The sequence below is a fragment of the Castor canadensis genome, chromosome 4 (assembly GCF_047511655.1).
Source record: "Castor canadensis chromosome 4, mCasCan1.hap1v2, whole genome shotgun sequence".
Classification (NCBI taxonomy): domain Eukaryota; kingdom Metazoa; phylum Chordata; class Mammalia; order Rodentia; family Castoridae; genus Castor; species Castor canadensis.
Genome location: NC_133389.1, coordinates 124,038,772 through 124,051,359, shown reverse-complemented (window position 1 = coordinate 124,051,359; position 12,588 = coordinate 124,038,772). Strand labels below are relative to the sequence as shown.

The 12,588-nt window shown below is 40.0% G+C and overlaps 1 protein-coding gene across 1 annotated transcript in view; it reads right to left on the bottom strand.

The window, feature by feature from the left end:
• The window catches only part of Myo3b (myosin IIIB), a 403,151-nt gene that overhangs the window by 189,979 nt on the left and 200,584 nt on the right, over positions 1–12,588 (bottom strand). Inside the window, exon 23 of the mRNA XM_074071072.1 lies at positions 923–1,002. Coding sequence (XP_073927173.1) covers positions 923–1,002 — 80 coding nt within the window. The remainder of the gene's footprint in view (positions 1–922; positions 1,003–12,588) is intronic.

Here is a 12,588-nt window from a genome sequence, read left to right as displayed (position 1 = left end):
CTGATTGTTTCTTGGCTTGCAAAACAACTCAGGAACTTCCAGTTACTCAACTAGCCAGGCAAGTCGACCTGTTCCATCTGGTGATCACAGATAATCAGAGACCAGGGACTCTCTTCCTCCCCCATGGCTCGGCCCCTCCTATAAAGCCCACTACCCAATTCAGCCAAGCTGCCTCACTCTGAACCCAACAAGAGTGATGGCCCTGCAGTCTGGACCAATAAACCTTTCCTTTCCACAGGTGGTGTGGTCTTAATTCGTCAGTACCTTACAATTTGATCATGATAGTTATAATGACACATAATTTTAAACTTATGAATGATTTCTTTCTGGGATTTTCTATTTAATATTTTTGAACCACAGTTGACTATGGGCAACTAAAGTACAGAAAGCTAAACCACAGATAGAGAGGAATTATTGAATATACAATGAATACCAGTCAGGCAGTCAATGAGATCGTGGCCAAACATTAGTTGGAAGGACAGAACAGCTAAAAACATATTTTACAGGTGGATATTTATGAATCCTTTTAGCATGCCCCCTATATAGACAACCATACACTCATTTTTTAGAGGGCAGAGTAGAGCAATAGAAAAGAGTTTGATTTCTTTCCTTCCTGTCCATTCCATTTGGCCCAATTAACCTCCTTTGCAGGTAGCTTTATCTCTTCCAAAATGGACTTTGTTTTCAAATATAATTATTCCAAATCTTCTATGGTCTTTCTAAGAATCAGGATTGTAAGAATTCCATGTTTTGTTTCACATTTCCTAAGCCCTGATTTCCTAAATGCCTACAGTTCCTTTACCAGGCAGTGGGCAAATGAAGGGAACTAATACTGCCCTCTCTAGCATTATCTCCAGGACAAGAGCAGCCCACTGCCCACGTCCCACCTCCATATCATTATTTGTGCAGATCAGTTACTCACCTTGGCTCTTCCAGCATTGAAATGTGGAGGCAAAGATCTTGAGGCTGCTGTTATCCTGGCTCTTGTCTGGGCCAAATTACCTGAGCAAAATAGACAAAGTTTACATTGAAATAAAAGTTAAGATATTGGAATCAGGAGTAATTTTCCCATTATGCCTTTATATTTTTCTGAATTTTAAAAATGACCTACTCTGAATTAAAAAAAATTTTTTTAATGTTGAAACAGTTACATAAATTATAATTATTTTAAAATTACAAGTAATTTTATATGAGTTTCACAAGCAAAAAGAAACAACAAAATTCACTCAACAAATCCAATTCACTCAACAAATTAGGAATAAAAGGAAATTACCCCAATATAATAAGGGTTATATATGAAAAGTCTACACTTAACATCATTCTCTGTGGTGAAAAACTGAAACCTTTCTTCCAAGATCAGAAACAAGGCAAAGGATGCCCACACTCATCACTTCTATTTAACCTAGTTTTGCTCTTAGCTAGAGCAATAAGGCAAGAAAAAGAAACAAAAGTCAGCCAGATCTGAAGGGAACAAGTAAAATTATCTGTTCACAGATGGAATGATCTGATAGAAAATCCTAAAGATCCACATTTAAAAGAAAAATACTGTCAGAAGTAGCAAATCAATTCAGAAAAGTTGCAGTATCAACATCCAAAAATCAGTTACATTGCTATACACTAATAAGGAACTTTGCAAAAAAGAACTCAAGAAAACAATTCAACTTACAATAATAGCAAAAAAATAAAATAAAATACTTCAGTATAAATTTAACCAATGAGGTGAAAACTTATGCACTGACAACTGTTAAGACATTGCTCAAAGTATGGCTGGAGGAGTGGCTCAAGTGGTGGAGCACCTGCCTGGCAAGCGTGAGGCCCTGAGTTCAAACCCCAGTACACAAATAAATGGAAGTATATCTCTGTTCATGGATTGAAAGACTTAATGTTGTTTAAAATGCCAATAGTACCCAAAGTGATCTACAAACTCAATATAATCTGTGTCAAAATTCCAAAGACATATTTTGCAGAAATAGAAAAAAAATCCTAAAATCCAAATGGAACCACAAAGGACCCCAGAATAGTCAAAACAATCTTGAGAAAGAACAAAGCTGGAGGCCTCATACTTCCTGCCTTCAAAACATATTACAGAGCTGGTGGAGTGGCTTAAGTGATAAAACACTGCCTAGCAAGTGGGAGGCCCTGAGTTCAAACCCAAGTACTGAAAACAAAAACAAAACCCAAAAAACAGAACAAAGCACATTCCTCGAAGTGGGGCACCGATGGTTCATGCCAGTAATCATAGCTACTTGGGAGACTGAGATTGGGAGGATCACAGTTTAAGGCTGGCCTAGGCAAATAGTTCATGAGACCCAACTCCAAAATGACCAGAGCAAAATGGACTGGAGGTGTGACTCAAGCAGTAGAGAACCCATGAGCTTGCTGCAAGCATAAAAGCCTGAGTTCAAACCCAGTTTCCCACCCCCCCAAAAAAAACCCAAACAACAACAAAAAAACCTGTGGGGAGTGGAGTATGAGACGACTATGAGAATTTGACATAAGCACAGCTATGTCAAATAATCTGCAAGCTGAGTTTGACATGGCCCCAGCTGCAGAAGAGGGAGAGGGCAAAATGCAGCACAGCAGTTTTTCCTAAGGTGTTTACATTCAGAGAACAGCAATCACAAGTTTCTCCTGTTACAATGTCATGCCCCTCCCTGAGAACTGTTGCTCCACCTCCTTATTTACTGTATATTAAAGACTTGCTGAAGGAAGTGTGGCTGCTGCCGATGCTGCTGGTGGCGGTTGCTGTTGTGTGTCTGCAAGTCCAAGGACCAAGACTTTATGAGTTATGCTAGAAATTAGAGGAAACATGGGACAGTGCAAATCTAAGGACTTTAGGATTTTCTATCAGATCATTCCATCTGTGAACAGATAATTTTACTTGTTCCCTTCAGATCTGGCTGACTTTTGTTTCTTTTTCTTGCCTTATTGCTCTAGCTAAGAGCAAAACTAGGTTAAATAGAAGTGATGAGTGTGGGCATCCTTTGCCTTGTTTCTGATCTTGGAAGAAAGGTTTCAGTTTTTCACCACAGAGAATGATGTTAAGTGTAGACTTTTCATATATAACCCTTATTATATTGGGGTAATTTCCTTTTATTCCTAATTTGTTGAGTGAATTGGATTTGTTGAGTTCACTGCACAATTATGCACAATAACCCAGGGGTGGAACAAGGAAAATGGGGTGTAGACACACAGTGGAATATTATTTAGCAGTAAACAGGAAGTCTCCTATGGTGCAACATGGATAGATATGGAGGACATTATGCTAAATGAAATAAGCCAGTCACAGAAGCACAGATACTGCACGATTTCACTCTCATGAAGTATCCAGGTATCTGAGGACATCACACTCAGAAGCAGAGAATAGAATGGTGGGAAATGGAGAGGTGCTATGCAATAGGTACAGAGTGTCAGACACACAAGATGAATGAGGCTTAAAGATCTGCTGCATGACAATATACCATAGCAAAGAATTCTGTACTGTACAGTTAAAATTTATTAGGAGGGTAGATTTTAAACTATGTATTTTTTACTACAAAAAATGTAGAGAGGTCAGGCATGGTGGCTCATGTCCATAATCCCAGCTACTTGGGAGGCAGAGATTTGGAGGATCATAGGTTGAGGCTAGCCCATGCAAAAAGCTAGTGAGGACCCCCCCATCTCAATCAATAAGCTATGATAGCACTTGCCTATGACCCCAGCTACACGAGAGGTGAAAATGAGAGGATTACTGTTCTAGGCCAGCCCAGGCAAAAATGTAAGACCCTATTCAAAAAATAACTAAAGTAGAAAGTGGTGGGGATGTGGCTCTAGTGGTAGAGCACATGCCTAGCAAGCACAAGGCCCTGAGTTCAAACCCCAGTACTACCAAAAAAAAAAAAAAAAAGTAGAATACTGCTAGTCAATGAAAGAGATGGATGTGGAATTTCTGAGAAAGAAATTGGACAACAGACAATGCCATTGTGAGGGACTGAGACACAGACAGTTTAAGAAGATGGAATTGTAAGGATCCTGTAGCAGAGGACAATGTCCGCTCCTCTGGCTGTCCTAGGTTCACAGATGAGGTTCCCAGAGCGAAAGACAGAGGCACAAGACAAAGGCATGTGAGTTGAATCAGCTTTATGTGACATGGGAGCCTCCGTAAGGAAGCAGACAGGAGTGAAGAACATGACAGGAAGAGTGTGCTCTAAGGCACAGGGTGAGCCTCCTTAATGTGACAATCCCAATCCAAAATGCTCTGAAACTCCTGAAGGCTGACATGATGCCACAAGTGGACAACCCCCTCCCCTCACCCCACTGAACTTGTTTCATGCAAAACGATTTACTACTATTTTGGGTCCTAGGGATTGAGCCCAGGCACATGCTAAGTACACAGTCTACCATGGAGCAATGCCCCAAGTTTTAAATTTAAATTGTATAAAATAGGGGTGTCGCTCAAAGGTATACACAGGCCCTGGATTTGATCCCCAGCACCACACACACACGCACACATATAAAGAGGGTGGGTGAGTATAAAATTACTTCAGGCTGCTTGCGTAAGATGTATGTGAAACAGAATTTATATAGAGACTTAGGTCCCACCCACAAGATACCTTATTATGCATATGCAAATGTTTTCAAACCCCAAAAAACGTCCAAAATCTGAAATTCTTCCAGTCTCAAGCATTTTGGATAAGGGATCCTCAACCTGTGTTATTGTTACTGTTAGATGTGAACGATTCACATAGGCCTCAAAGCAGATAGTAGAAGGCAAAAAGGAAGAGCAGAGAAACTCGCCAATTCTCTTTGTGAGCACAATTAAAGAAACAATGACCGGTGAGAGAACATGACCTAGCAGCTCCTGACTGCTCATCCTGGCCTCCTCAGCCTCTCCTCCCCTTCTCACTTACCCACCCACCCTCCCTTCGCCAAACCAAGTATGTGAAGAAACAGGCTTGCATTTTTACCTACAGTGTCATCTGATTCTGTAACAAAATAAAAAGTCATCAATGAAAGGAAATACTGCAATTTGTGCATATGCAAAACACCCAAGATTTCAAAGTTTTAGCAAGTCTAGCACAAAGATGTCCGAATGTTTTCTCTGGCGATATCTTCAGAGGCTAAACTGTGATTAATAGCCCAGAAAGAACCCTTTGAAGCAGGATTGGTGACATCAAAGTCGTAATCCAGGGGTGGCAGGAGCTTTATAATGAGTGGGAAGCATTTTAACACATTTCAAAGGATTTACAGCATGAATAAACAATAGACCTCAGCAGATGCCCACTCACACCTTTCAGAAACATAACCTATAAGAATTTCCCATTTTAATTTAAATGTAAATACAGTGTTCACACTCCTTTCAAATGGTAAGCAACCTCAGTGCCCCCAACCCCCAGCCTCTTCCCAGCTGAGCATCCTTCATTGCCCCAGAGCCCCCTCCAGTGCCCCTTGCAAACTGTGACTACTTAGGGTGCCAGAAGACTGATGGAATTTATATCCTATGTGGGAACTGGGTTATGAGGGGCTGAAACAGAGCCTGCAAGGATCCCACACCGTTTCCCCACTTCCTGCTTAAAGGGAAAGAGACAAAGGGTCTGAAGACAGAGCTGGAATGTTTAAAAGGGAAAATTTCTTCCCTTCGTCCAAGGATTTTCATCTCTTGGAAAAATACTTGGCAGGCATGATGTCATCTTTAGTCACCTCTTAAGAATTGCCCCAAACTATGAATTACTTTGAGATCCAGCATAGACTTCCTCTCCCTCTGCTGCCCCCTATAGGCTTACAGTATTCATTGCAGGATGCAGGTGGCTTTGTGGACATTTGTCTGAGAAATTTTCCTGTTTTAGTTTTCCCTCAAACACAAGAAATAAGCTAATAAGCTGATAAATGATTGCAAAAAAATGCTGGCCATGTAGAAATCTGTCTGTGGTCAAATTTTCTTACAGTGAAAATGATAGTAAAGTTTACTAGGAAAAAAATTTAGTATTATAGGATATAACTGGGGAGAAATGGAGGGAGGGAAGAGAAAAACATTTCCTACATCAAGTTTTAAAGGTGGTTTGAACTGTTTTTGCTAAAAAGCACAGATTCCTTACTTGAGCCCACAAATTAACTAAAAACAGAAGAAGCTTGGCATCCCTGCCTCCATTTTGTACCTGTCTTTGCTCTGAGCCATTCTCTCTGCAGTCACTTGCAATCACCTTGGATTCCAGGAAGAACAAAACTGGTGAAGGGACCAATGGAAACTACCCATAAAGAACAGTAGAGCCTCATGAGGACAGACAACGTGCCAGGCAACAGTGACTCTGGATAAAAACTTCTCCTGTTTAATTACACATACCTTTTGTCCTTTGCCTCTTATTCTTTATTCATTTAAAGCTAAAGTACATGTCTGTTCCCTGAAGATGGCTAAAGATGAGCTGAGTGCTTATTTTGCCTCTTCCCATGGCAAGTCAAAGCTGTGTAACAAATCTCCTTTTTCTGCCCTTCACCATACCTCTTTATTTGGCATATAGGGGCAAGTGCCCCAGCCTGATATGAGAAGGCCTAGGGTCTAAAACTCTGGTTTCAAAATGGTTATAAACCTAAGGAGTTATAAAGAAAAAAAATCCTATGCTTCTGTTCCTGTAGTTGTATAAATACCACAGTATTTTGTATGTTGAAAAACAAAACAATAGTACCTTAGATCTTTCCATAATCATGCATCTTACATCTATAACAAGGACTTGTTTTAGATTTGGTACATCCAAGAAACTTAAAGAGAACCACAAAATATGACACAGCTGTAGGAGGCCAACTAGAGGAGTGTTTATAATGTTAGATTCTGTTCTGCAATTTTTACTCCCCCCTGGCATTTATTTATGGCTATAAGTGGGCAGAGTGGGGTGGAAGAATTTCCAGCCTACGTGGACATGGCCTAATCACTATGTAAGGAGTACAGACACTTTCTAGAAAGAGAAGGAGGTCACAGTTTTGTGGAGAGAAGTAAAGGAGAATAAATAAGAAACCAGCCTGTCCTCCCATCTGTTCTATTGAAGGAAGAAATGCGCAGATAATAAACTCATCCTTTTCTGAGTATACAACTTTGCCATTTTCATGCATGTGGGAAATTCAAACCCCAAAAGAAACCTCTCCCTATTTCTGCATTGACTTTTAATTGGCAATTGTCTGGCATTTTAAGGAATTTCTGCATAATTAACACTTCTAAATTCTCTGCTTGTAGAAAGTCAAACCAGTGTTTTCATTGGTTTGTCTATCATTAGTTAAAATGTATACTGCAGCTTCAAAGATTTGTGACCCAGAGATCTCAAATTATAGAGCTAGAAAAACAGTAGTAATCCCCTCCTCCCTCCTTAAGCTTTAAAATTTATAAACAGGATGTGGCCTGCAAACAAGTATATCCAGTCCCAGACAGTCACAAGGAAGTAGGAGGCTCTCTTCTCTAACATAAAAGTAGCTGTCTGTTTTCGGCATTCTACTGCAGTTCAGTCTGTCTTAATGGCAAGAAGTTCCTTTTAGAGTCAGGTGAGGAGAGGTCATCCCATTTTTTTTTTTTTTCTTCTTTTTAATCCAATTTGCTTGGAAAAACATGGCTACCACATGATACAATATATTGAGCCAAGTAGATGAGGCAGTTAGCTGAACAGACCGTCCCCAGGAAACCTCCATTATGACCTCCCTGTAACCTTAAAGGGTAGAAAGGAAAGGCAGGAGAGACCAGAATGATGCAACTACAAGGACCAGGGCACAATCAATCAGAATGTTGCAGGCACAGCCAACCAGAATGCTGCTTTCTACACACCTAATTAGCAAAGAGATTGAGCAATGTACTGGAGAAAATTGGGAAAAACCTCAGAGCACATCACTTCTCTGGCTCAGCCTTTCTGCAATCCCTTCAGTAGGGGGCTTCGCTCCTCTTTTCCTACTCTCTGCTTAATAAACCTCTGCTCTTTTGCTCACCTAGGTGTCCCTGACTTTCATTCTTTGAAATTGCAAGACAGAGACCCCAGGCTCAGAGTACATCTGTAGCAGTATGTTTGTGAAAATTCTAGAGCTTTGGGGTGAAATCTACCAAAGAAGATCTAATCATCGAAACAAACAAACAAAAAGAATGAAAAAAATCCACATACACATATCTGTCCACCCCCACATGTCAGTGAGATATAAAAATGGCTTACTCTGAGCTCAGAGCAACATCACCATGAACCACAGGGGTTTCAGTTCCATCAGAAGTGATCCTGGGCAAAATCACAATTTATGGAAAAAAATGTATTTAAGCTCCTTTTCGCTTCCCTATTTCCACTTCTGGAGATGCAATATGGCTTTAATGCCATATCCTCAGCCTGTTCCCACAACCAGTTCCACTTACTTTTCCACATCACCTTGAACTTTTTCAGGCAGTACACACCTCCTTACTATGCTTATTCTATCCTCTTTGTCTTTGGTCCAATGGTCTAGTCGCTGGTCTCCTTTGACAATCCAGGTGCAAATGTCTTAGTTCGCTCAGGTAAGATGTTTACAGAGTGTGGACAGTTTTCTAGAAACAAATTTTTTTATGGAACGATTCTATTGCTGGGAATGCTAGGTACATTTAAACTATCTATTATCCAGGGAGAGGGGTGGTTAATGATGCTCAAGTTAATCACGCTTTGAGATAATATATTAAGAACTCCCTGAGCTGGGTGTAGTGGCACATGACCAGAGACTGAGGCAGGAGACCTCCAGCCTGAGCTACATACAGAGACCATGTTTCAAGAAACAAACAGAAACAAAGAACCAAAATCCCCCAACAAAACCTGAGAAGCTATTGAGGGGAGAAGAGACTTATAGACAATTCGTTGGAATTTTGAGTGGAGAGTGTTATTTTAAAAAACAAAAACAAAACCCTAAATAGAATGACAGGACAGAAGATAAGTTTTCCTAAGAAAATGAGACAAAACCTGTAGAGTGGACAATGAGTGAGCTAGACTTTAAAGGCTTAACAGGAGATGGGAGGGATTCTGTCTGGAAGATATGAGCAAGAAAGATGCAGAATACATCTCCAGAAAGCTTACAAGGCAAACTCCCAGAAAGCTCATTTTAAAATTTGACATTTAATAATAGCATTAAAAATTTCATTATTTTATCCTTGTACGCATAAAAATAAGTTACTTGCTATTCCCTCTCAATGAGAATGCCAACTCTGGGTGCAGTTTAGGGGAGAAGAAATCATGGAAAAGGAAGGATTTGCTAAAGCATCCTAAGTCACTTGTGGAACCATGAAAAGACCTTTACCCTTCTCTTGTGGTGTCCTTCAGGTAGAATGCCCATCCATGGTATGCCCAAGGTTGGAACACAAAATACCAGGGGACTCACACCAGTAGTTTATACAGTGCTAATGAAGCCAAAGTCTTGAAACAAATCTTGTGAGTAAGGTAATTGCACAAAGAGAAGTGAAATTCCATAGTCTGAGGCTAGTATCCTAAATAAATGTCCAGTTAGGAGAGAACAAACTGATTATTGCAAATTAAAAACTCCCTCCCTAGAAATTCTGCTCAACACACTTGATCTACTGATGATGGGTCAGTCACATGATTTACCCCTGATGTCTGTGTTTCCTTGTTTCCAATTAAGACAGAAAGCTACATAGGGCTTCAGAAAATAAGGTCCTATTGACTTCCCATTGTCCAGGACAGCAATTTAGGGGTTGGTGTTATAAACACTTCTTTAGGTCTTCCTTTTTTAGCATGGAAGGAATGAAAAGGGCAGTAGACCTCAGATTGAGAAAACTTAATTCTTCTCTCAGTCCTGCCTTTGACTTAGGATCTTTTTACTCTGAGTCACCTGCATTATACTCCACATGAGGAGTTTTAATAAATCAGCATTCTCCACTCCTTTCTGCCATGGCTTGCCATGCCCACATTCCCTTTGGGACTGTGCAGCTTCTTTCAGATCATTGTTAAGTATGTGGTGTTGACAGGGGTGGCATCTGTGAGAGGGAACTTCAAGGAAGAGGACCATGTTGATCTGGTGCCAAAAGAGGCTAACATCTGTGGCCAGGACCTGTAAGGTCTTTACTTGGGCTCTAAATGAGAGGGCCAGTCAGGGCAGTTAACAGAACTATTCAGAAAGCAACATCATGCTAAACTACAAGAAAATGAGTAAATATAACAACTGTGGATAAAAATGAAAGTCAAAACGGTGGACAGTCATGTTGGGTTTCCATCCAGCTCTGAAATTCTACCTATGGTTATGAAATACTTCCTAAAAGATCCCTGAAATGGGGGCAATAAGAAAAAACCACAATAAAGAAGATGGAACTAATATATGCAGAATGTATTGTTTTGTTTGGAACAGTTAGCGAGGTTACAGAAAGCAGAAGGATGAATTGGGAAAGCTTAGATTATGGTTTTGTTGAGGAAGGCTGGACATTTAACTTGCCACTGCTCTCTTCATGGCTGGCCACAGATGGGGTCACCAGCAAGGCTCCGTTTCCATGGTTTCCTCAGTTTCTTCCCTCTTCACTTTGCTAGGATGGCTAAAGTGAATTTACTCACTTCTCCCATTTTATACCTTTCTTCTTCCTTAGCACTTGAGGGAGAGGACAGAAGAGTAATTTTCACTCCCTCTCTGCAATGGTTTGAAGATTAATGAACTATCCCCCTAGTTAAATTATGCTTCTTTTAGTTTCCATATTAGCAAACAATAGCCATTTTTAAAAATTGGGTATTTATGTGAAAGCCATCACCATTTAGATGACCCTTTGCTCTGCTGAGTCTCTCTTGATCTGTAGGTCCAAGTCTAATTTTTACATTTGCCAATTCTTTTGCTTTATTTCAATGGATGACCACTCCATATCATTAGCCCCTTTGTAAAAGAGCCTAGAATGAACATCCAGATAGAAATCCTGGAGAAAAACTACAGCAACCTGAGAATCTATAAAATACAGAGAAGCTCACAGATAAAGACAACATTCTACAGGAAACAAAACTGGCGACATGCTTGTTTAGCCATCATAGCTTGTATTGAATCACTTCCATTGCCACGGGTCTTCTGGACACCCATGTGCACACATTTCCCATACACTAGAGAGAGTAGGGGTTGTTTTTAACCAACTCATAAAATGCCACTGCTCAGGGAGTCTTCTTCCATTGTTGAAGAATGAAGCTGATGTTACATTTATTTCTCAAGTACAGACATTGCTTTCCTGAGAACTTGACTTTGTAGAACTTGTGATACTGTACTTAGGATAACTGATTTAAAAAAAAAAAACTTTCTAAATTAAAGTTTTAGCCTACAGACTTGAGATGTAGTTACTTTTTTTTTTTTTTAAAGAATAGAACCTATTGAGAATAAAGATTATTTCTCTGATGAAGGAATCCACAAGCTTCACAACTCCATGCCAATTCTAGGGACTGTGGTGCGTCAGTGCATTTGTGTCTGAGGCTTTCCAAGTCAAAGCAAATATGCCACCTTGTATTGGCATTAATCTCTAGAAATGCAGAAATGATTTGATTCCTTTAAGAAGTTACAAATCATTGCAGCTAGACACTAAGTATCCAGTTCCATTACAACAGTTAATTTAAAAACTATTTCTTTGGCACCTCCCCTGAGATTTGCAAAGTATCCTATACATAGTAGACACTAAAGAATAAAAAGTTTTTTGAAAAGGCTGGGGGAATGGCTCACATGATAGAGCATTTGCCTAATAAACATAAGGCCCTGAGTTCAAACCCCAGTACCATCAAAAAATGAAAAATAATAAAAGTTTACTGAAGATTCTGCAATGCACTAGTACAACATAGATTATATCTACCATCCTTTGGCATACTTCAGTATCAAAGATCCTTAATTCAGTCATCCAAGAGCATGTGCGGCTCATGATTTTGAGGAGATAAGAAGCTGACTCTGAACTATTTTGCAGTTAGTGTAGTGTCATGAATGAGAAACAAACCTGAATAATATAAATTTCTGGTTTAAATATTTCTGGACTATGTCTTATCAAAGCTAAAGATGTTCTTTAATGATGCAACATCAAAAACTACCCAGGAATCTAACATTGTGCCTATGTCTCCCCCTTGGATTCTAAGCTTTCTGGGGGCAAGCAGCAAGTCTATTCAGTTTTCTACTCTATACTAGTGCTTAGACTATATACCTAGCATATAGCAAATGATCAAGAAATGTGTGAATGCTTGTTTGAGAGTGAATGATTTGTGTGGCACTGAACCTGTATTTAATGGGCTATCCAAAGCCCTCTAGGAGCAGGGTGAATCTCGTCTCACTTCCTTCCATGTGCCCCGAACTCTTAGGACACAGGATCTGGACCCATCATGATCTCCTCATGTCTCAGACTCTGTTCAAACTGTTTGATGCCTGGACTGCAGATGGGGTAGTGGTTAACAACGCGAATTCTGGACTTAAATTAGCGTTTGTATCAGCTCTGCTACTGGGTACTTGTAGGCCTTCTTAGTATCTAGGTCTCATCATTCAGAGAGCTGGATGAATGTTTACTGAGCTTGGGTCCTTGTTAAGTTTATAGTTAATGCAGAGTTGCAGAGGCAGCGGAGTTGCCAATGGCGATGGTGTAGGAGATTTGACAGGAGCCACCTGAAACCTTTATAGGTCCTAGTT